This window comes from Diabrotica virgifera, chromosome 9, assembly GCF_917563875.1.
Source record: "Diabrotica virgifera virgifera chromosome 9, PGI_DIABVI_V3a".
NCBI lineage: Eukaryota > Metazoa > Arthropoda > Insecta > Coleoptera > Chrysomelidae > Diabrotica > Diabrotica virgifera.
The window spans coordinates 51,147,927-51,174,291 of record NC_065451.1 but is presented as its reverse complement, the minus strand read 5'-3'; the positions used below and the strand labels follow the sequence as shown (position 1 = coordinate 51,174,291).

The following is a 26,365-nucleotide window of genomic DNA, read 5'->3' as shown; positions in this document are numbered from 1 at the left end:
GGACCAATTATTCAAGAAACAGCACTCAAGCTGAATAAAATGTTGCCTGATTGTGAACCAAATTTCACTGCGAGTCAAGGTTGGCTGGATAGATGGAAAAAACGTCATGGAATACGCCAACTATCTATCACTGGAGAAAGTCTATCTGGGGACAACAACGCTGCTCATGACTATAAAAGCAAGTTTTTGGATTTTGTAAGAGAAGAAAATTTAACGGCAGATCAAGTATATAACGCCGATGAGACTGGCCTGTTTTACAGAATGTTGCCAAGCAAAACTTTGGCCTCAAAAACTGAAGAAGCCGCAAAAGGATACAAAAAAAGCAAAGACCGATTGACAATAATGGCCTGCAGCAGTGCTTCGGGGAAGCATAAATTTCCTCTAGTCTTAATAGGAAAATCAAAAAATCCGCGAGCACTGAAAAATGTAAATCGGGATTCTTTACCAGTTGTTTACCAGTCTCAAAAGAATGCATGGATGGACAGCACCACTTTTAAAAACTGGTTTTTTGATTGTTTTGTGCCAGGTGTAACAAAATATTTAAAAGACTGTGGGTTGCCAAATAAAGCTGTCCTAATAATTGATAATGCGCCTTCACATCCTTCAGCAGATGTGCTGGTCAGTGGGGACATTACCGTCAAGTTTTTACCGCCTAATGTAACAGCGCTATTACAGCCCATGGACCAGAGAGTTCTAGAGAAAATTAAGAAGGTTTACAGAAGACAGATGTTAAGCACAATCATAGAAGGTGAAGGACAACACGGTGTAGTTGAAGTTCTCAAAACGTTCAATGTCAAAACTGTAATTTATATGATTGCAGAATCTTGGGAACAAGTGACTACAATCAGCTTGATAAAATCTTGGAAAAAACTGTGGAAGGGTGTATGCGACTTGCCAGAACAATTCAACCAGTGGATAACTGTTACCTGGAAAATGATTCGCCAGACGAAGTCCAGCCCCAAGAACTTTTGAATATGTTCCAAAATATTGACGGTTGCTCTGAAGTCGATGAAAGTGACATTAATCTGTGGTTAGAGGCAGATAATAACGGAGGTTATGCGCCACTTACTGACGAGGCAGTGATCGCGTTGTGTTTACCTGACGCTAGTGAATCAGACGCTGAGAACGCAGACGGTGACATTGAACAGCCAGTGATGAGTCATGGAGACGCAATGACCCAATTAGACGCACTAATGGTTTATTTCGAGCGGCAAGCGGAAACATCGCCGGTTGAACTGCTGATGTTAAAGAGACTGCGGGATCGCACGGCACGCAAGCGGCAGACGAAATTGACGCAACCGAAACTGACTGATTTTTTTATTACCAAGAAATGAACAATACTCTATACAACTATATGTAAGTTAGATGTGTACTGTGCATATATATTTCATGTTATTTCAATTATAACGGAGTTTATCTGTGAGTATACCGTATTTTATTAATTTTTACCATTTTCTCCGGCTAACCCGGATTTTCGATAACCCGGATCGACGGCGGTCCCGATTAATCCGAGTTATCGAGGTTCCACTGTATGAGATATCCATGAAATTTTGAGAATTCTCTCATAGATCCACATTATATATATTCAGTTTCATAACTTGTTACGATGTTGTCCGACTCCCAGATTCCAGGTTTGTGGTGGTCTTCCTTATTTTTTTTTCTGGGGGTTGCCGCATCATAGTTTTTTTTAGGTAATCGTTCATCACCCGACTCAAATGCCCATACCATATGAGCTGTTTTCTCTCAATATCCTCAACTATACCCATTTGTTGTTTTATTACATCGTTCCCTATTCTTTTGGCCCTTATACTCTCATCGATCTTCTGATGACATCCATTTCCGTGGCTTCGACCTTTTTCTTATATTTTTTGGTTACTCTCCATGTCTCGGTTCCATGAAGTAGGCTAGTTTTAACCATTGTCCCATATATGTTCCATTTTCTTTTCTTTGATATTTCTTTACTCCATAGAACTCTGTTTAAGTATACTATAGCTCTTTGTTCTTGTATGATTCAATGTTCTATTTATTGTTCGTCTTTTTTACAACGATCGAAGATGACGCCCAGGTATTTGTATTCCTCACATAGATTTATTTTTGATTATCGTCGATATTGAGTTTTTCTGTTTTCAGTGCCAATAGAGAGATGTTTTGTCTTTTCTAAATTGATATTTTTAATCCCCATTTCTGATATTCTTTAATTAGTTTTCTAAGCATATATTCTATTCCGTCTTTGTCATTTGAGATCACCACCTGATCATCTGCAAACTGTAAAGTTTATATGCAATCCTAATCGTTCAATTGTATACCCATTCCTTTGACTTTCCGTTTTCATTGTTTCAACACTGCAGAGATATAGATCTTAAATACGGTCTGAGAGTTAGAACATCCCTGTCTGAGACCCTTAGTAACTGCAAATTTGTCAGCTAAGAGATTTCCGAATTTAATTTCGGAGTTTGAAACATAATATAGATCTTTGAGAGCACTAACCAATGTTTGATGTGTCCAGAACTTTCCATAGTTTACTTAGGACGACTGTGTTATATTCCTTTTCAAGATTTACGGTATATGTATTTCCCTGTTTGTCAAAACTTTTTTCTCTATAATTTGTTTAGGATAGAATGTTAACGCACGTGATGGATTTATTTTGTGGACTGTAATTTAGGTCTGCTATTGGTACTTCCATGCACTAACATCCAAATTTGATATCGATAGATAAAAAGATAAAATGATGTTCCGCCAAACACACAACTGATATAAAAAATTGGGTACTAACCTTTAGTGTCGTGGTTTTCTTCTAATGTGGGGCCCCAGGGCTGCACTCTTAAATGCACCAAACCAGCAACTTTAGATTCGTGTATCACGTCGATGATTGATTTTAGACGAGAATTTTTGTTACACGCGACGGTGCTTAGATGTTGATTCTTCGCCGGTTTTCGAATGTCTCTCTGGTCGCACCTCTAGCGCTTATGCGCAGCAATGGTACTCTGCGTAGAACCCTGTGTGTTTTTTGAAGTTTTTAAATTTAAATATTTAGCGGCAAAGTGTTGCGCTAACATTACCGGCCTCCAAAACACACAAAATTGATGTAGATTTGATAAGATTTCATATTGAATAAAGTTAGAGATTGAAGAAATAAAGATTGAATTGATAAGATTAAATTGACAAGATTTGATATTGAATTGATCGGATTGAATTTAGAACATGTAACTCAAAATAATAAATATTAAATTCAGTTTTAAAGACCCAAAAAAAATAATAAAAAATTCTAAAGTACATATAATCTATTGATTTGTTTAGCTGAAAATCAATAGAGAAGAAAATAATAAAAATTAATTTTATATAGGTAAGGGACACAGTTTAACTACCGGTCTCTTGTATGTAATTGTAGCTGTTTTTACAGTAGCAACTCGAACGCAGCCATCTTCACCCGGATGCAACTGTATTACTCGACCTAACGGCCATTTAAGTGGATTTTTGATACTGTCACTCGAAATAACAAATAAATCGTTAATTTTCACTTCTTGAATGAATCTTCTTCTTGACATGAATCAAACCATTTATACCTCTGTTGAAGAGTATGTAAATATTCACGCGAATATCTCTTCCAAAAGTCATTGTGAAGTTGTTGTATAAGTTGCCATCTCGAGAGGCGATTAATTGGAACTTCGGATAAGTCAGATTCTGGTATGAGTGAATTTAAAGGTTCGAGGGTTAGAAAATGTGCGGGGGTGAGAGGCTGAAGATCATTAGGATCGGAAGATGCCGCTGAAAGGGGTCGTGAATTAAGGACAGCTTCGATACGACACATAAGAGTTGACATCTCCATGATGGTTAGTTTTTGCTCTCCTACAACTCTTATGAAATGGGTTTTAAAACTTTTCACGCCGGCCTCCGCTAAACCATTGAAGTGAGGGCTAAGTGGAGGTCCCAGATGCCAACGGATAGATAGTTGGTCTGATGCTTCCTTGGCATATTCCAGTAATTGATTATGAAACCCTAAGAAATTGCTACCTCGATCGCTCCAACAGTGTCTCACTCTACCATGACGAGATACAAAACGGTGAAACGCAGCTACGAAACCTTCGGTGGACAACTCCATGGTAAGTTCTAGGTGTATACAGTGTGTTGTCGTGCAAACAAACACACAGACATACGACTTAAAATATTTAGAACCCCTATAACGATGCGGGAGAGCATCAAAAGGTCCACAAAAATCTATAGCCACATTTGAAAAAGGTTTAAGTTTATTGATGCGATGAAATGGCAGAGAGCTCATTATTGGAGGGTTGTAAGGTTTAGGGTTGATTCTAAAACAACGCAAACATCTCGATAATGCTCGATTAATTGCATTTCTAGCAGATAAAACCCAGAATTGCTGTAACAATAAATAGTGCATTGTTTTAAAACCTGGATGTAAGTTTTCTTTATGCGTGAATTCTATGATAAGTGTAGTGATACGATTTTTATTTGGAATTAGTAATAGACAAGGCGAAAACGGCGGGTTCGAAGGGAAAAATATTCCCATGAAATTTTTTTGCATATTCACATTCGTGAGACATCCCAGAATAAGGTTCAAGAAGTCGCCCACGTGAAAAGTGGGCCAATTTTTTTTAACAATTTTTTTTAGTCAAATTGCAAGAATCTATATTTTTAGCCCGAACAATTTTTTTTTAATTTTTTGGACCATTCTGGACAAAAAAGGTCTCTTATAATTTTTCTCTAAAGTTGATCGTTTTCGACTTATAAGCAATTTAAAATTGAAAAAAACGAAAAATGGCGATTTTCAAGGCTTAATAACTCGGTTATTATTATGAAAGTCAATATACAGGGTGTCCCGAAAAGAATGGTCATAAATTATACCACATATTCTGCGACCAAAAATAGTTCGATTGAACCTAACTTACCTTAGTACAAATGTGCTAATAAAAAAAGTTACAGCCCTTTGAAGTTACAAAATGAAAATCGATTTTTTTCAATATATCGAAAACTACTAGAGATTTTTTTATTGAAAATGGACATGTATCATTCTCATAGCAGAAGAATCTTAAAAAAAAATTATAGTGAAATTGGTCCACCCCATAAAAATTTTATAGGGGTTTTGTTTCCTTAAACCCCCCAAACTTTTGTGTACGTTCCAATTAATTCATTATTGTGGTACCATTAGTTAATCACAACATTTTTAAAACTTTTGCCTCTTAGTATTTTTTGATAAGCCAGTTTTTATCGAGATGCGGCTTATTTTTTAATATATTTACATAAAAATTTTAGGGGGTTTTGTTCCTTTAAACCCCCCAAATGTTTGTGTACGTTCCAACTAAACTATTATTTTGGTACCATTAGTTAAACACAGTGTTTTAAAAACTTTTTTGCCTCTTAGTCTTTTTTTGATAAGTCACCTTTTATCGAGATATGGCTTCTTTTTCAAAATATACCTAAAAATGTAAATTATAAATAAATTTTCAGATTAACAGGTCTCTATAATCGTACTTAACCATATACAAATATGTGGTGGATTCGACAAATATTCAAAATATCTCGATAAACAGTGGCTTATCGAAAAAGTACTAGGAGGCAAAAAAGTTTTAAAAACATTGTGTTTCAATAATAGTGCCACAATAATAATTTATTTGGAACGTACACAAAAGTTTGGGGGGGTTTAAGGGAACAAGACCCCATAAAATTTTTATGGGGTGCACAAATTTCACTTTAATTTTTATTTAAGATGTTGCTGTCATAAGAATGCCACATGTCCATTTTCAATAAAAAATCTCTAAGAGTTCTCGATATATGAAAAAAAATCGATTTTCATTTTGTAACTTCAAAGGGCTGTAACTTTTTTTGTGTGCACTATTGTATATAGGTAAGTGAGGTTCAATCGACCTATTTTTGACCCCAGAATCTGTGGTATAATTTATGACCAATCTTTTCGGGACACCCTGTATAACTGAATTAAAGTTTAAAGCCCCCCGTACAAGATCCTGAAGAAATTTTTGTCATTATTTTATCACTAAGCTGTTATTTTTAAGTAATAATAATAAGCGCAATGCACGTGTGCGGGGCTGTAAATGCTGAGTGCGAGAGAGAAGCCATTCCAGCAGTCCAATTGTGCATCTTACTCGCACTCACATTTACAGCAGCGTCAATACGATATAACCACTTCTTGTTATTAATTAAAAATAACAGCTTAGTAGTAAATTAATGACACAGATTTCTTCAGGATCATGTAACGGCGACTTTAAGCTTTGATTTAGTCACTTTCTGACTTTCAAAATAATAATTTTTGACCGAGTTATTAAGTCTTAAAAATGGCCATTTTCGCGTTTTTCAAATTTTAACTTGCTTATAACTCGAAAAAGATCAACTTTAGAGAAAAATTATAAGAGACCTTTTTTGTCCAGAATGATCCAAAAAATCTAAAAAAAATTAGTCCGCGCCAAAAATACTGATTTTTGCAATTTGATTAAAAAAAATTGTTAAAAAAAATTGGCCCACTTTTCTCGTGGGCGACTTCTTGAACCTTATTCTGGGATATCTCACGAATGTGATTATGCAAAAATATCTCATGGGAATATTTTTCCCAACGAACCCGCCGTTTCCGCCTTGTCTATAAGGGATGTTTTGCAGTGAAAGATATAAGATCTGATTTTTGTAATCTACCCCCTACCCTAATGAGGCCATCTTTATCTAAAAAAGGGGAAAGCTTGCGATAGATTTTCGGTATTGGTTTGCTGTTAGATAAAGAGGAATATAGATCTGACAATGAAACAAATTGTACTCGTTTGATTAATAGATGAAGGGCGTTCTGCATTTCATCAGGGGTAGGGTTTTCGATAGACTCCAAAGATGTGTTATTTGAAAAATTATATTTTTGATGAGAATGATTTTTTGAGTTATAAATAAATCGAATTACATAACAAATGATGTGCTGTATTTTTAAAAGACAAGAATATTTGTCCAACAGACAATCCAAGAAATTAGGTGCTGTAAGGGTAGCTAGGGACAATTTAGGTTTTTCTTCAAGATCGAAGTCATCAAATTGCTCCTTTTGTTTCGTTTTATTAAAATCGGGCCATTCGTTTTGAGATAACCATAAGGAAGGAGCCGCATTCCACCACATTTCGTGCGAAAGCAATTGCGAAGGAGTTGCACCCCTAGATGCAATGTCTGCTGCATTCAATGCAGATGGAATGTACCGCCAAGAAGTCGAAGGTATGATTTCTTGGATGTGGTTTACTCGATTGGCCACAAACGTTTTCCAACGATTAGGTGGGGATGATAACCATTTTAAAACCACTTGAGAGTCACAGAACGTAATTATCTCGGTAACTGTTAATTGATTTGCATACGTAGATAAGATAAAATCGATAAGATCACTTAAAAGATAAGCGCCGAGGAGCTCTAATCTCGCTAAGGTTTGTGTTTTGATAGGTGCAACTCTCGATTTTGCACAAATGAGAGAGATAGATATGTGGTTTTCTTCTTCCACCCGAAAATACACAACGCTTGCATATCCTCGGTTGGAAGCGTCACAAAAACCGATTAATTGACAAGATTGATTTTTTGATAATTTGATTTGTCTAGGTAGGCCGATATTAGATAATAATGGAAACTGAGTGAAGATTATTCCAACAATCGATAATAGCTTGGTCTGGAGTGTCATCCCAGCCAATATTTAAGATCCAAAGCTGTTGGAGAAGAAATTTAGCTAACAAAAGTATTGGACATAAAAATCCCAAAGGATCGAAAATAGTTCCAATGATAGATAAGATAGAGCGTTTTGTAGGAGGCTTGTTTTTCATTTGACAATTATAAGAAAAAATGTCATTTTTTGGGTGCCATTGCAACCCTAGGACCTTGATAAAATGTGGTTCTTCTTTATCAAAGGAAAGAGGCATTTGCCGATCAGATTCTGGCAGGGTAGATAATAATTCTGGGCAGTTACTAGTCCACTTTTTAAGTTCAAACCCCCCAGATTTTAATAAGCCAATAAGTTTCTTTTGGACCGTTAACGCATACGCAATTGAAGGACTGGTTCCTAATATGTCATCACAATAAACTGATGATTTTAAGACCTCACATGCCAACGGAAAGCTTTCTTGTTCTTGACAAGCCAGTTCATTCAATGTACGCATGGCCAGATAAGGTGAACATGCCATGCCAAAAGTGACAGTATTGAGCTCATATTCTGAAATAGGATCATTGGGCGAAAAGCGCCATAATATCCTTTGAAAAGGACGATGTACAGGATTAACTAAAACTTGCCTGACCATTGCTTTGATGTCTGTAATATAAGCTATTGGATTTAATCGAAAAGTAAGCAATAAAGAACCGATGTCCTTTTGGAGTTTAGGCCCTGATAATAAGGTGTCATTGAGAGAAATGTTTTTGGGGCCTTTCGCAGAACAGTCCCAAACAACACGCAATTTTGTGGATACGCTCTCTGGTTTTAAGACACAATGATGCGGCAAATAACATGATAAGATAGGTTTTTCCGAATTAGGTAAAACCGAAGACATATGATTTGTGTCTAGATACTCTTTCATGAATTCTGAATATGATGAGTAAAGATCAGGATTTTTGATAAGACGATTTTCGAGAAGAAAAAACCTGCGAAGTGACTGAGAATAGGTATTTCCTAGATCAGGGATAATTTCATTTTTGAAAGGTAAGTCTACCATAAACCGACCTGTCGAATGGCGCTGCACAGTCGATTTAAAAATAGATTCTGCCTGTTGATCCTCAGGTGATAATATTTGTAAAGAAGGGATTTTTTCCACCTCCCAGAATTTGGCAATGATATTTTCTATGGAGGGTGAGGAGTTAGTGAGATCACAGTTTGTTTGTGATAAACTACCAAGATTTTCGTCAATTTTACCCATGATTACCCAGCCGAAAATTGTCTCAAGGGCAGAAGGTTGGCCTTCTGGACATTCCAGTTTACCTCCTGTAAGAAAGTTTACAAAATACTCACAGCCAAGGAGGACATCTATAGGTTTAGATTCAAAATAATTAGGATCAGCTAACTTTAAATTTTTAAAATGTTCCCACGGACCGCAAGTATAAGTAAATGAAGGCGCCCTTGTCGAAATGGTATTTACAACCACGGCCTGAAAATTAAATAAGGGACTGATCTGATTTTGAGGCTTAATCTGACATTGAACGAGTCCCTTTGATGTAGATGATGACATTTGATTTATGCCGCCAATTTCAGTGGAATAGTTATATCTAAGTAAGTTTAGACGATTCAAACACTTCTCAGTGATATAACTTACTTCAGAACAACAGTCCAATAATGCCCTAATTAGTTGAAAATTACCATATTTATCTCGGATATCTATGACAACTGAACCAAGCAAGAATTTTCCAGTTAAGGTAGAAAAAGTGTGATAAGTAGTAGATGTGTGTGGTTGATTATTTTGCACAACATTTTCTGTGTTTGACATCTGAATGGATGGATTAGTTTCTGAGATATGTAAAAGTGAGTTATGCCATTTTGACGAACAAGTTTTACAAGAATATTTTGAAGAACAGGAATCCACTGTATGAGAATGATGAAGACACGCTAAACAAAGCTTTTTCTTGTTTAACGAATGATAAGTGATTAGTTGCGGATAAATCTAGGAATTTTTTGCATTTTGAAAGCACGTGACCTGATTCGCCGCACTGAAAACAGCTGATAGTGTGATTTTTGGTATTTTCAGTGTCAGTCAACGCAGAAAAAGTTTGATTTAATTTGAAAGGTTGTTTTTGCGATTTCTGATAATTGTTTTGATTATTTTGAGAAGAATTTTGATTTGTTGATTTAGATGGTTTGTTAGAATGTAAATGTTGGACTGATTCTAAGGCCTTACATTTATTTTCTAGAAATTTATAGAGTAAATCATAGGTATGAAAGGAAACTGAGGTATGTGCCATTTCAGAATCAGTGCGCGTGTTGACATCCAATTTTTCTGCCAAGATAAAGTATTTTATATAATCGTAATAGTCCGGGAGCTGAAGGGAATTTAAGATTTCGATAGATTCTGAATTTTTTAATTTTTTTAAATTTTTTGAAGTACTTTTTAGCATAGTACCAATAGAATTATCAGCAATAAGCCTTTTGTTTTGATATCTGTTTACTAATTTATCATAACAAATTTGATAATTATCTGACGTGATTTGAATACCCGAAAGCAATTTTAAGGGCTCCACTTCAAGGTAAGATAGTAAATATTGCAATTTTCTGACGTTAGATGTAATGTTTTGATTATTGTGAACAAGATTATTAAAGAGCTCAAAAAATGTAGGCCACAGATTTCTGTCCCCTCTGAAAATAGGTATTCCCAATTCTTTCAAATGAGGGGCGGATTCAGCACGCACATAATCCGCCTTACTTGAAGAACTGGTATCTGGAAAGAGCTTGGAGAACGCTATTTTGCAGGAATAATAGTACTTTTGGACTTCCGACCTTATTTTATCCTGGGCTTTAAATTCGCCCTCCTCCTTTTCGTCTATTTCCATGATGACCTCGTTGTGAGCCTCCCCAAAGCTTTCGTAAATGTTTTCCAAGTCAAGAAATCTTACATGAAACTGTTCCTTTGCTTGTGCATCGGTGGAGGCTTGTTGAGAAAAAACATAACACTCTGTAATCGTGTTTGTGTAATTATCCCGTTTTCTTACGGCTTTTTTAAGGTAGGCTGAGTTTCGATTGCTTTCTTTTTTTGGACTGGCTCAAAAGTTGTTGGACTTGTTGGTACTTTCGGTGGAGTTTTTCTAACATATGAACTATCCGTCACGAGTGAACTACAACTTGAGGCATATGATGTGCTAGCAAAACTGTCAAGCGACATTCGACTCTCTGGAAAGAGAAAAAACATAATTGAAAGTTGAAATTGATTAATTGATGATATATTGATTGATATAGTATTGAATTATTGATTTTAAAATAAAGTGAAAATGTTTAATAGAGATGTAAAAGCAAATTTATTTTTTTAAGTTGAAAAAAATTAAAAATGAAGTAAGTATAGAAGAGTAAAGATAATCTTTAATTAATTAAACTGGGAAAGGTCGCGTTAAAAAAGTTACATTAAAGGCCACGTGTTAGATGTTAGATTTCACGTGTTAGATTATAGATTTAGATGTTAGATTTCACCTATCTAAAATCTGTATCCTAAAATATCTATAAATGAATACTTATCTATATTATATAGGATGAGTCAAAATAATTGCAAAAAATTAAAGGACGTGATTCGTTGTTAATAATTAATAAGTATATTCTTAATAAACATATAGGTTTGCATGCTTCCCCAAGAAGTTACATCCACTTAAAGTTGAGGAAAATAATTTTTTTTGTTTTTTTTTCTCGAATATGGGTGATGTTACAATAACAAATTTTACAAGTTATTCCTATCGATAAATTGGCTATCTACAGGTATTTTTTTAATCGCTTTCTAATTATCTAAGGGGTTGAAACTTATAACCCCTAACAATTCTTTTTACAGAACTTTTAACAGGACACAATTTAAAAATAAAAAAATATGTATTATTATCCCCAATTTATTTAAAAAATAATTTGTCTGTTTGATTTCTTTGATAAAGTTTGTGGTTTTTAAGTAAATAAATAAAATTTGCAGTCATGCATTTTCGGGTTGTTCCGTAAGTTTCATAATAAAAATTAAGTAATGACTGGTAGGCGGCTGTCAAGTCGGTCTGACTTTTACGTCACAGTAAAATTTGAACATTATTATCACATTGTGTATTAAGTTGTTAAGATGAATAATTACACAAATTCTTTGTATTAGCCATTGGGAAAAATGTAACCGGGGTTGAAAGAAAATCACGTGGCAAAAGTTTTTGTACACGTTGCAAGTGATATGGATGTTGTTGTTCGCGCAAAATACGTGACACTGAAGCCTGACTTGTATGAAGTTCACCAGCGATCTTCCTGGTACTTGTTTCAGGATGTTCTTCAATTATATTAAGAAGAGCTTCTTCTAACGCCACTGTCCTGACTTCGCGATGACGACCACAATCTCTTTTATTCTTTTTAAATGTACCAGTTTCTGAAAGACGTTGGTGGATCCTTGCAAACATACTGTGATACGGTATTGCACGTCCAGGATACATCTCTGCGTAAAGACGGGTAGCTTCCAAAGAATTACCCTTAGCCATGCCATACACAAAATGCGTGTCGGTCATTTCTGCATTTGTGTAATTATTCATCTTAAGGTGATACAGTAGCGATCAACAGGTAGCCAAAACGCGTTCCAAGATTGCGGCTGTAATTTTGAATATTTTTTCGAGATATTTGGCACACGTATTCGTAATATAATAAAGAATGGCGGTACAGAGCCCAATTTGAAAAATATATTAATATGTGGAAATTACTCTGTAATTAAATACAATATTAAAAAAACGAGCCTGTACCGCCATTAAGAAGAACAAAAAAATACATTTTCTTCAAATAAACTTTTTTATCCGATGCCTAGATTTTGTGTCATTTTGGAACTACAGTGGAACCCCGTTAACTCGGATTAATTGGGACCGCGGCCGATCCGGGTTATCGAAAATCCGGGTTAGCCGGAGAAAATGGTAAAAATTAATAAAATATGGTATGCTTACAGATAAACTCCGTTATAATTGTCACACAGACACTGGTAAACCACGTTGGCATTCCACACAAAACCACACATACAAAGCGTCGTCAAAAGTCTCATTCTTAGCTTTATTAGCTTTGCACCGATTAAACTGTCTTTTGTTATCATTTTGAAAAAAAAATTCTTCGATTTTAGTTCTATTTTTCTTCCAATCCGATACTGTAGATGTACCGACACCATAATATAATGCTGCAAGATTCACCTTTATCAATTCTACTTAATGCTTCTAGTTTCTTTTCCATTGTCATTACAACATTTTTAAGTTTTGTTGCCCTTATAGACAAAAGACACGCAAACACAAAATCTGAATAAATTTACGAACGATTACAAAACGGAAGCGAACAATAATACGACTTTACTACACATAATACCGTCTCTGATGTTATGTTATTTAATAAAAGTGATGACTAAGACCATTGTTAAAAAAAGAATTTTAATAGTCTTTTCTAAACAATGCTAACACAGACAGTTTCAAAAAAATAAAGGATAATACAGGTGCATGTTGTTTTCGACAATGAATGTGGTGTACCATGAGTCATTTTTACTATGTTATATGTAGTTCAATCCGGTTCCATTATCTCTCAAATATTATATTACATAGAGTTGGTACAAAACCTCGTGAACCTTGAAAATGCGTATGTATAAACGAAATAAAATGAAGCCAAAAACATACGACTATTTTATTTGCTGCGAATTGCGCGACAGGGTCCCAACTGCACCCTGATATTTTCAGTAATGTCGGATTCATCAATCGTTTCGTTCGTATATTGACGTCACCAAATGAATGAATTAGGTTCACGAGATTTTGTAACAGCAATACATTTTTATTGTTGAAATGTTTGTCTGATAAAAATCGGTCCGGGTTAGCCGGAATTCCGGGTTATCGGGGGCCGACTTATCGGGGTTCCACTGTACTAATGAAATAAAAAATTTTAGTAGTTCCAAAACGACACAAAATCTAGGCATCGGATAAAAAAGTTTATTTGAATAAAATGTATTTTTTTGTTCTTAATGGCGGTACAGGCTCGTTTTTTTAATATTGTATTTAATTACAGAGTAATTTCCACATATTAATATATTTTTCAAATTGGGCTCTGTACCGCCATTCTTTATTATATTACGAATACGTGCGCCAAATATCTCGAAAAAATATTCAAAATTACAGCCGCAATCTTGGAACGCGTTTTGGCTACCTGTTGATCGCTACTGTTTCCTCTTAACAATTTGATACACAATGTGATAATAATGTTCAAATTTTACTGTGACATAAAAGTCAGACCGACTTGACAGCCGCCTATCAGTCATTACTTAATTTTTATTATGAAACTTACGGAACAACCCGAAAATGCATGACTGCAAATTTTATTTATTTACTTAAAAACCACAAACTTTATCAAAGAAATCAAAGAGATTTTTAAATTGAGTTCTGTTAAAAAGTTCTGTAAAAAGGATTGTTAGGGGTTAGAAGTTTTAACCCCTTAGATAATTAGAAAGCGATTAAAAAAAATACCTGTAGATAGCCAATTTATCGATAGGAATAACTTGTAAAATTTCTTATTGTAACATCACCCATATTCGAGAAAAAAAATAAAAATAATTTATTTTCCTCAACTTTAAGTGGATGTAACTTCTTGGGGAAACATGCAAACCTATATGTTTATTAAGAAAATACTTATTAATTATTAACAACGAATCACGTCCTTAAATTTTTTGCAATTATTTTGACTCACCCTGTATATACTATGATAATTAATATTAATTTATTTACCTGTATTCCTCTCTTGATAATTACAAACATCGTGGTGTGCTTTAAGTCTTTGGACTAACCCTTGAATATCTTTCCTGCACTTTCTACAAATAGCCCTACACCCCAATTTATTTGGATTTGTTGTCTTAATATAGAACTGCCATATTGGGTCCTCTTTTCTTCCACTCATTTTACTTTATTTTTATTTATATGTTTTCACTTCACTTAACTAACCTAACTAGCGAAATGCGTGAAATTGTTGGGCAACGTCAATTTATAGGTTGAGAAGGAAAACAAGCCTCGACATGAATATTCTTGCAAAAAGCACAACAAACGCGTTCGTGTTCGTGCCTCGCCTCACTCGGCACTGTATAGCGAGTGTATAGGACAGAAGGAAAACAAATCGCGACAAGAATTTTCTCGCAAGAAGCGCGACAAATGCGTTGTCACAAGTTTTTGAGCCGCAAATTGTATTATAATTTTTAGACTTATACATTAAAATAATTAACAATAATTTCAAAGAATCAAAATGTTCAAATTTTATATTCAAATTTAAAAAATCAAAAAAATCAAATAAATCGTGATTTTTTTAAAAAAATCAATGGTTTTTGATTTTTTTAATAAAAATCAGATTTTGCCCCACCCTGGCGACGTGTTCTAAATCCTCCTTGCTCTTCGTCTTCAGATGATTGATAACACATGCCAACACATAAAATTTTTTATAAAACTTTTCTTACAAATGCGAGGCACTCTGTTGTTCCCGATGAAGTGACCAAGAGTAATCACCCATCACGTTGGTGTTCCAACGTCCCTGGTGTCGTTTATCCATCACCTTGATACCCTAGTGGAACCGTTTGCCTTGTTCTTTACTGACATCACCCAGATTTTGAGGGAAAATGTCAAGATGGTTATGCAAAAAGTTGATCTTGAGGCTCATTTGACATCCCAAATCTTAAATCTTATCTAATATCTTAAAAAACTTATCTAATAAATCAGCTACTATAAGCTCGTAGTTAGGGCCTTTCACATTACCGAAAAACTTGGTTAACACTTTTTTTAATGCAATACAAGCTTCTTTTTCCTTAGTAATCATCTGGGTTTCAAAGGTAATTATGCAATTTTAAATGTTAAATTGTGAAAGAATGGTGGGAGATATAGCATTTTTAATAATGCTTTTTGGACTTGGCACACTAAAATACATAAGATAGAGGTAACCTTATCAAAAAAGTTTTTTCATCGTTGGCCTGTGTAATCTACCTTTATCAGATCCCGTAGTATTCGTATAGACGGGGAAGGAATGCCATACAAACGAAAAATCTGGAATATCTAGGCCACATAATGAGAGGAGAAAAGTACTCTCTGCTAAGACTCATAATCCAAGGAAAAATCTCGGTAAAGAGAAATGTGGGACGTAGGAGGATTTCCTGGTTGCAAAATTTAAGGGAGTGGTATGGGTGCAGTTCAATACAGTTGTTCAGAGCTGCAGCCAACGAAGTGAAGATTGCTGTGATGGTAGCTAACCTCCGATAGGAGACGGTACTGTAAGAAGAAGCATTCGACCATATAGCCGACTCATTGAACTTGTGACCGATATCCGCCCTTTTTATATAATGGGGTCATATAGGCTGTTTCCCATTCATCTGGTGTTGGATGTCCACTAATATATTCATTAAATATCCCAGTGATCATTCTGTGTAATTTTTCTGAGCCATTATTTAGTAGTTCCGTAGTTACTCCCTCTGGTCCGCTTGCTTTTTGAACTCTGTTGATATCTGTGGTAATACGCCCTCCCAGAATTTCGATTCTTGATGAATTTGATATGTGTCCAATCCTCGGGATTTATGTATTTAGAATCACTTTCTCGTTAGTCGACGTCTTAACAGAGTGTATAAACCTTCTTGTTTAGTATGTATAAGAAAAAATTTTAAATTTGAAAAAAAATAATCTGGGCGTTAACGAGTTAATTTAGAGAGCATTTTATTTCATTTTATGTTTTCTTGACTTTTTGTCTTTACATGTCAATTGTAATATAACACATTACATTTATATTTTAGAGTTTCAAAAGATATATGACAGGCTGGATGTTTCAATAATCGAGAGAGGCGAATCATTCTACCAAAGCCGTATGGAAAAAGTAGTAAAGGAGCTAGACGAAAGAGGCCTACTTGAGTTAGACGAAGGGCGTAAAGTAATGTGGGGTGGCACAACCATCCCACTTACAGTCGTGAAAAGTGACGGGGGCTTCACATACGATACCTCAGACATGGCTTGTATAAAACAACGTCTCGAAGAAGAAAAGGCTGAATGGGTAATATATGTTACGGATGCCGGCCAAGCCACACACTTTGAAACTCTGTTTGGCTGTGCCGAAAAAGCCGGAATTTTGAACCGAGCTGTTCATCGTGTGGATCATGTTGGTTTTGGAGTTGTGTTGGGTGAAGATAAGAAGAAGTTTAAAACTAGATCAGGTGATACCGTTAAGTTGTCGGCCTTGCTAGATGAAGGATTGAGTCGAGCGTTGGATAAGCTAAAAGAGAAGGAAAGAGATAAGGTAAGATACACTTTCCCACACTATCCCTACTCCAATCATTATAACTGATTAGTGTTTAAAGTATTTTTGAAGTGAAAACTTCTTTAGCGATAGTGTGCACAGTTATAGCACTTCTTTTTGGATGGAGAAAAAGCATTAAACTCGCGACCGTCATCGCTACGGCGAAATATTAGTACATAATCTATATGTTACGGTAAGAGTAGATAATTGGTAATTGTATACAATTACCAACCTTCTATTAGAAGCTCATCTGGTTCATCCATTTCTACTTTTTCACGTTCTTCAGAATCAGAACCTGACTTTGTTTCTTCTACGTGTTCCACCAACGCTTCCAAATATTCTTCAGTCGGAATATTTTCTAAAGCATCTTCTGGCAGTGATGAAGTTTTCAAACCAATTTTGGCAGGAACCCGAAACATGCCACAAGCTCGATACAACTACACGATAACAGCAAACAAATACAAATCCAAAGAGGTATCCGTCAAGGCGATACGTTGTCACCTAAACTTTTCATATCGGCTCTAGAAAAAGCGATCAAAACCCTTGAATGGGGTGATAAAGGAATAAATGTGGACGGAGAGATGCTACACCACCTAAGCTACGCAGACGATATAGTCCTGATTGCAGACGATTTGGGACAAATAAAGGAAATGTTGGAAGAACTTGGTACGGCATGTCATAAAATAGGCCTAAAAATGAATATAACAAAAACAAAATATATGACGAACTTAGTACCAAGTAAACACCTTGAAATACAAAATGAACAAATAGAACTGGTAGACAAATATATATATCTGGGTCACGAAATTAAGATAGGTAAGGACAATCAAACAACAGAAGTATCCAGAAGAATAATACAAGGATGGGCAGCATACGGAGCTCTTAGGGACATTTTTAAGAGTGACATTCCAACTAACATGAAGAAAAAAGTTTTCGACCAATGCGTGCTACCGGTGATGACCTATGGTGCAGAAACATTATCGCTCACAAAGAAAAACGCACAAAAACTAAGAGTAGCGCAGAGAAGAATGGAGCGATCAATGATAGGGGCCACTCTGCGAGACAGGATTAGAAACGAAGATCTACGAGCTAAGACCAAAGTCATAGACGTTATTGAAAGAAGCTGCAATTTAAAATGGAAATGGGCTGGACACGTTGCCAGAATGAAGGACGGAAGATGGACTCGCAAACTAGTTGAATGGAGACCAAGGGCCGATAAACGTAGCAGAGGAAGACCACCAATACGATGGCAAGACGACTTACGAAAGGCAACAAAAAACTGGATACAGAAAGCACAAGATAGAACACTTTGGAGACAAACAGGGGAGGCCTATGTCCAGCAGTGGATTGAGAGAGGCTGATGATGATGATGATGATGATTTAGATTTACTTACATGTACATTGTTTATAAAACTTTGGTACTTCTCTTTTGTAAGCAAAACCGCATTGTGATTTTTTACTATTTAGCACTTCAAGTACTTTTATATTTAAAAAGCTCTTCCATTGTTAAATCAAAAATAATATGTTCTAGGATAATGTAATGTACAGTTCTCTAGGTAGGTAGGTTAACACAAAACGTTATGTCGTTAAAGAAAACACTTCAAAGATAGGTAGGCAACATTAGTGTTAATCCCGAAGCTCACGCCAAATCAGGATAGAAACACTTTTGACATCTCAATCAACACTGCAGACTGAAAACTGATTACGCATCAGATAAACAAAGACATTGCGCTTGCATGTCGAAAAACGTCCACTATACTACTCGCGAAGTTGATCAAGGTTCAGCGAGTACGAGAGTGTAGACAGGTACTTCATGCGACTTCGCTTCGCCTCGGCCTACTTCCATTCTGTGGCGGTTTTTGGACCGAGTCAAAGCTATCAAAGTAGATATCGCCCTGCGTCAATGTGTTCCTCGCGAAGTTGAACGAGTGTGTAGTGACGTGCACTTCGGACTTCGGTCAACTTTCCGAAGTAACTTCGCGAGAGTGTGGAGCTTGCTCTTCATTAATTTGAATTTCTAAGTTTTACCAAGATCCTCTGGGAAATGTATACAATTACCGGTAAAAGTAGGAAATAGAAGGTTTTTAAAGAATATTTCCTACATTTACCGTCGACTCTGGTAATTGTATACAATTACCGGTAATTGTGTACAATTACCAGATTATCTACCTTTACCGTAACATATATACTATAATGGAATTGCGTATAAGTTCGACCGAAGTTATAAATAATAGTTGAAGAAGGGATAGAGTGTGTACCCAAAGGAGCTTGCGAAGCAAGCGCCTAAGAGGCCACACTATCCCTACTCCAATCATTATAACTAATTAGTGATTATTGAAATGAAAACTTCTTTAGCGACGGTGTGCACTTTTTTGATGGGGAAAAAGCAATTAATTCGCAACCGTCATCGCTTCGCCGAAATAAATTCTGTATGTATATATTTCACTTCTGTCGGCACTGCTCCGAATGCCAGTGCATTTCTTTTAATTCGTGTAAAATGCCAACATTTCGAATAAAAAAATTAGCTTCCTACTTCTGACTTATTTTAAATGTTTATAAACTTAAAATCACAGTACTTTTTTAAACCTAAATTTACAGTATTTAATATAAACGTTTTGATCGTTAAATGGTTTACTTTGATAATACAATTTTGCAGTAATAGACCAGGGCGGATCTGTGAAAAAACGTCTATTTTTGGATGTGCGAGTTGGCATTCGCATTTTTGCAGATAAAGTTAGGTGACTATTTCAACAACAATAATTGACTTATGTTCCTTCTTAAATATGCCCGGAACATTAATAAAAAATTAAAATATTTGAAAATTTCGAAAAACATAGATTTTTTTTTACTTTCTTTGCTTATAACTTTAAAACGATTCATTTTGCAACAAAGTCGTACGGAAATAAAATAAAGATACTTGAATTTTGTATAATAAACGACTGGTAAAAATGTCTTAAATTATTACCCTTTCTGCAAAATAGCAATAAATACAAAATAAGGGGGCAAAATAAGCCTGTTTTTATTCAATATTTTTCAACCACTTTGGTTGCACTTAGAACTTTCGTAATTCGCTTAGAAAATTCTTACAATATACTTAAATCGTTCACCAATTTTCATTAAAATCGACCTGATAGATTTTGCAGAATAATTTTGCAACCTAATTTTTTTTTAAAAAGTTCAAATTTTTTAAAAGCTTTCTGAAGTAAAAGTAGACTATTTAGAAGTTTGCTAATTTTTTTACATATAAAGAGGTTCTCTACCTATCTAATACACTTTACAGAATTAAAATCGGATTATTTAAGCGGCCTCAGCACTGTTTTAAAGTTATACTTAAACAATTTTTTGGCTTATAAATAAATACAGTGAGGACGTTTGAGTTGGCATAAATTCATTTTCTCGAGAATAGGTGTCTCTGGAGATAAATCCCGAAACAGGTCGATTTTTATTTTTAAATTCTAATTTTTTGGTATATATATCATACTAGTGACGTCATCCATCTGGGCGTGATGACGTAATCGATGATTTTTTTAAATGAGAATAAGTGCCGTGTGATAGCTCAATCGAAAGGCTATTCAATTTTGTATTCACTAATCTAAACATTAACATAATTATTTATACAGGGTTTGAATTAAAAAAAAATGGAATTAAATTAATTCCAATATTTAGATTACGTCATCACACCCAGATGGATGACGTCACTAATATGATATTTATGTCAAAAAATTATAATTTAAAAATAAAAATCGATCAGTTTCGGGATTTATCTCCAGAGTGGCCCATTCTCAATAAAATGAATTTATTCCAGCTCAAACGTCCTCACTGTATTTGTTTCATCATTTTCTTTGCCTTATCCCTATGCGGGGTCGGCTTCCCTAATTGCATTTCTCCACACAATTCTATCTTGAGTCATATCAATGTCAATCCCCTTTACCAACATGTCCTGCCTTATCGTCTCCCACCAGGTCTTCTTCGGTCTTCCTCTCCTACTCCTTCCAGGAATCTGCACTTCAGCTATTCTTCGTATTGGGTGATTAACGTCTCGACGTTCAACATGACCAAACCATCTTAACCTATGCTCTCTCATTTTGGCATCAATTGGTGCCACACCTAGACTTCCCCTAATATACTCATTTCTAATTTTATCCTTCTTAGTCACTCCACTCATCCATCTAAGCATTTTCATTTCCGCCACATGCATTCGTTGTTCCTCTTTCTTCTTCACTGCCCAACATTCAGTTCCGTACATCAAAGCCGGTCTTATGGCTGTTTTATAAAATTTTCCCTTCAGCTTCATTGGAATTTTTCTGTCACACAACACACCACTCGCTTCTTTCCACTTCATCCATCCAGCCCTAATTCTACTGCATGCATCTCCATCTATTTCTCCATTACTCTGTAATACCGATCACAGGTACTTAAAACTATTGCTTTTTACAATCAGTTCACCATCCAAAGATACCATTTTATTTGTAGTAACTCCATCTTTAAATGAACGTTCCAAATACTCTGCCTTTGTCCTACTAAGTTTTAAGCCTTTTTCCTCCAGAGCTTGCCTCCACTGTTCCAGTTTTTGTTCTAAGTCTCTTTCACTATTTCCTACTAACACGACATCATCAGCATACATTAAGCACCATGGAATGTTACCCTGTAGTTTCGCTGTTATCTGGTCCAAAACTAATGAGAATAAATACGGACTAAGCACAGAGCTTTGGTGCAATCCTACTTTCACATGAAATTTATCAGTCTCTCCCACACCTGTCCTAACACTAGTCGTTACTCCCTCATACATATCCCTCACAATCTTGACATATTCACCAGATGATGAATATCATATGAGCGTTTGTTTCTGTACTCCAATATTTTGCCCTCAACTGCCTCACTGTATTTGTTTATAAGCCAAAAAATTGTTTATAACTTTAAAACAGTGCTGAGGCCGCTTAGATAATCCGATTTTAATTCTGTAAGTGTATTAGATAGGTAGAGAACCTCTTTATATGTAAAAAATTAGCAAACTTTTAAATGGTCTGCTTTTTGTTCAGAAAGTTTTTAAAAAATTTGAACTTTTTTAAGAAAATTTAGAGTGCAAAATTATTATGCAAAATGTATTATGCCGATTTTAATGAAATTTGGTGGACGGTTTAAGTATGTTATAAGAATTTTCTAATCGAATTATGAAGGTTCTAAGTGCAACCAAAGTGGTTGAAAAACATTGAATAAAAACAGTCTTTTTGCCCCCTTATTTTCTATTTATTGCTATTTTGCAGAAAGGGTAATAATTTAAGACATTTTAAACCAGTCGTTTATTATACAAAATTCAATTATCTTTATTTTCTTTCTGGACGGCTTTGTTTCAAAATGAATCGTTTTAAAGTTATAAGCAATGAAAGTAGAAAAAATCGATATTTTTCGAAATTTTTAAATATTTAAATTTTTTTATTAATGTTCCGGGCATGTTTGAGAAGGAGCATAAGTCAATTATAATTATTGAAGTTCTCACCTAACTTTATCTGCAAAAATCCGAATGCCACCTCAAAACAGATCCGCCCTGGTCTATAACACAGGCCTGCAGAAAAACAAATTTGTTTTGGTGCCGTGAATCTTTAAGCTGATTTTTACTATATTAGTAGCGATAAATGGAAATATGGATTCCGTTTTTTGTATCAGCTCTAGTTTTATGGATATGGCACATTCCGAAATTACTAGTTTTAATATTAGAGATAATGAAGAATATGCTATTCAAAGGAATATACATTGTTAATTAAACTTCTTCCTCAGTATATTTGTTGTTCTCACTGTATTCTGCCTTATTTATGCAAGAAATGATACTTAAATGTCGTTACATTACTATTTTATAAGGAAATAAAACAGCTTGAGAAGTATTTTTAAACTTTTAAAACTACTCCGTATTAAGCTAGGCCTAATGAAGCAATTCGTTAAGGCACTTATTCTAATGCTTTGCCTACATAGGAAGAAAGCTGCCCCAGATAAGTACGGAAAAACTCAAAGCTGGAATCTTTGATATACCACAGATCTGACTTCTTACAAAGGATCTGGCTTTTGTGTGGTCAATTAATGCGGTAGAGAAAAAAGCTTGGCTTTCATTTGTGGACATTATGAAAAATTTTCTGGGAAATCTCAAAAGTAAAACTATGCCGAGCTTGTAAACCGTTTGCTGAATAACTTCCAATTACTTGGATGTAATATGAGCATCAAAGTCCAATATCTTCACGGCCACCTGGACCGTTTCCCTGAAAACTCAAGTGACACAAGTGAGGTACAAAATGAGAGATTTCACCAAGACATAAAAACCATGGAGGACCGCTACCAAGGAAGATGGGACCCATATGATGGCAGAGTTTTGAAGAGAGACTGTTTAAAAGTTCATTCCAGGAAATCACGCAAGCGAAGCTTTCGTTACGTCAAGTTTTTTTTTTCTATTTTGTTAGTTTTTTCTCAAAACTAATTGTATATCTGTTTCATTGTACAAAGAGTTTTATTGTATCTAGTTAAATGGCTTAAAATATACGTATTTTCTAATTGTGTGATTTTCATTTCAATTTAGTATATCCATATCAGCATATTCGTATTTTAATGCATAAGAGCTGGCATGGCCTTCGTTATCTTGAAAACTAGAGCTGATTTGGCAAAACTAAAGCCATATTCGGAATCAGCACCCCAAATATACCTAAAATCAGCTCTAAACACTTTGGCACCAAAAACACTGTAGTTCTGTGTAATTATTAAGTGAAATTTCTTGAAATTTTTATAGCTAAATATTTTTGTGATATTATCTCTGTTCTTGATAACTCTTGATCTTGGATTGTTGTTACCCTACTGTTGATATTTTACTCTACTTAAGTAATTTATATCTTTTAGGTATTAACTCCTGAAGAATTAAGGAAAGCTCAAGAATCCGTAGCATACGGATGCATAAAGTACGCTGACTTGTCGCACAACAGAAACCATGAATACGTATTCTCTTTCGACAAGATGTTGGACGATAAGGGTAACACTGCCGTCTATCTTCTGTACGCATTCACCCGCATCAGGTCTATCGCTCGAACTGCCAACTTCACATCAGAGAAGATCAAAGAACTGAGTAAAACAAACAGTATCACGTTGGACCACGAAAAGGAATGGAAGCTTGCGAAAGTCCTAATGCGGTTTCCCGATGTTCTCCTAAAAATCACAAAGGATCTGTTCCTTCATCCCTTGTGTGAATATGTATACGAAGTGTCCACTACGTTTAGTGAGTTTTATGATAATTGTTATTGCGTTGAAAAAGACTCTTCTGGGGATATTATTAAAGTGAACGTTGGCAGAATATTACTTGCGGAAGCTACTGCCATGGTTCTGGAACGCTGTTTTTATATTCTAGGTTTAAAACCTGTGGAAAAGATGTAAATACATTTTTTATGATTTGATCTCGTTGTTTTACTTCTTGTACGGATTGCTCAAATTACAGAGGAATATCGGTAACTAGTAGACTAAGCCGGGTGTACGGGTGCATTCTTAGAAATCTAATTGAGATGGAGTATAGGGAACAAGAAGAAGAACAGGCTGGTTTCCGCGCTGGAAGGACTTGCACAGATATTGTCTTCTGCCTAAAACAATTAATTGAAAAAAATCAGCAACCAATCAAGAGACCCTTCTTCTTCTTAACTCAGGCGAGACTCGTTAGTCTCTGGCACTTGGACCTTTGTACCAAACTCTGTTCTTCTCCTGAAACTTTAATAAGTCCTGTGTTTTCAACAGTTTTCTTATTGGTAGTTTTAGGATCTCTTCTGGTTCAAACCTCATTTGACCAGTGAAGTCCTGCCTTACATCACCTAGCACACTGCAATGGCATAGTATGTGTATGGCGGTTTCTTCTTCCATTTCGCACTTTCTGCACCATGGTTCATTCACCTTACCTAGTTTGTATAGGTGATTTCTTAAACGGCAATGTCCAGTCACCATTTCAGTGACCGTTTTGATCTCTCGTTTATTGAGGTTTATCAAACTGTTCGAAAGTTTTGTATCAATATTCTTGATTATTTTTTTAGTCTGGATTTGCCCTCGAGTAGTTCTCCATTTATTTTGATGATTCTTTATCAGCCATTTCTGAACCTCGTTTTTCATAGCATCTTTAGTGATGCCACAGAAAGGTTCTGGGCCTTCAAAAGTTTCTCTCGAGCCTTGTTTCGCTAACATATCTGCTCGTTCGTTCCCATGCACCCCTTCATGACCCGGCACCCATATTAAAGACACTTTATTGTCTTTTGCCAGGTTATTGAGGAGATCTTTGCAGTTTCTCACCAGTTTTGATTTGGTGAGAGGGTTCTTTACAGCCAGAATAGCCGATTGGCTATCTGTGTAAATGTTGATTCTCTTAGCTTTAGGGTCTTCATCAATGATTTCATCAATGCAGGCCACCAAAGCAAAAACTTCAGCCTGGAACACCGTTGTATGTTTACCTAGGCTGTAAGATTTATTATAGTTACATGTTTGCCCGTCTGATCCAGTACCATGGGCAGTTTTAGATCCATCAGTTGAAACCTCTATACTCTGGGTATAGAGATTTTGAAGAGAAGAATGACGAAATATGGGGAAAATAGGAGCGAAGAGATTTAAGACAAAAAGAAGAGGGGCTTAGCTCAGAAGGGAAAAATCAAAAGGGCAGAGAGACACTAAATCTCAAGTGAGTGTTCGGGCTAGCTTCAATACACCGAATATTGGCTTTAGGGATATAAAAGGAAAGATTTGATAATGAAATGATAGTAATTAGGAAGAAGATGAGACCTGTTAATACAAAAACTTAATACAGCTAGGTAAGACCACCGGAGATAAATCGAGATAAAAGGGACGATAAAGAGAGAAGAAAATGGGCGCCAACTCTGACAGCTCAACTTCTGGGACACAATATTTGAAAGTTCACTCTACTTAACTGTAGCGAAAAAGAAAAAAACTAAGTTTTGGGCCCAGAATTTGAACAGCTCGAGATTTTTGAAGTAACGAACAACAGGAACTAAATGACACTGGTTACAACCACCTGAAATACAAAATACTAATCTTGTCTTGCTATTTTATATACTAGTGATACAGACTGAAATAAAACACCAACCTTAATACATACAAATATATTAATAATAAATATGTTATATATATATATATATATATATATATATATATATATATATATATATATATATATATATATATATATATATATATAAAAACATGAGATGTAGATCCTTGAAACACACTCAGTGATCAAAAGATCCAAGCTTAATGGTTTGACGACCACTCGTACGAAATCAAACAGATGAAATAGAGAATGTGGAAAAATCCCCTTACGAACAATTCACACATCCACCATTTCGGGTTGGGAAAAATTTTTCGAATAGAATCAAAGATCCAAACACCAGTTCTTAGAAATGTGTTTCGCCCTCT

General features: G+C 35.3%; 1 protein-coding gene across 1 annotated transcript in view; it reads left to right on the top strand.

The window, feature by feature from the left end:
- Nucleotides 1-24,357, top strand: part of LOC114332456 (probable arginine--tRNA ligase, cytoplasmic) — a 51,091-nt gene extending 26,734 nt beyond the window's left edge. The window contains exons 4-5 of the mRNA XM_028282252.2: nucleotides 16,437-16,933; nucleotides 23,810-24,357. Coding sequence (XP_028138053.2) covers nucleotides 16,437-16,933; nucleotides 23,810-24,337 — 1,025 coding nt within the window. The 3' untranslated portion in view covers nucleotides 24,338-24,357. The remainder of the gene's footprint in view (nucleotides 1-16,436; nucleotides 16,934-23,809) is intronic.
- The last annotated feature ends 2,008 nt before the right edge of the window (nucleotides 24,358-26,365 follow it).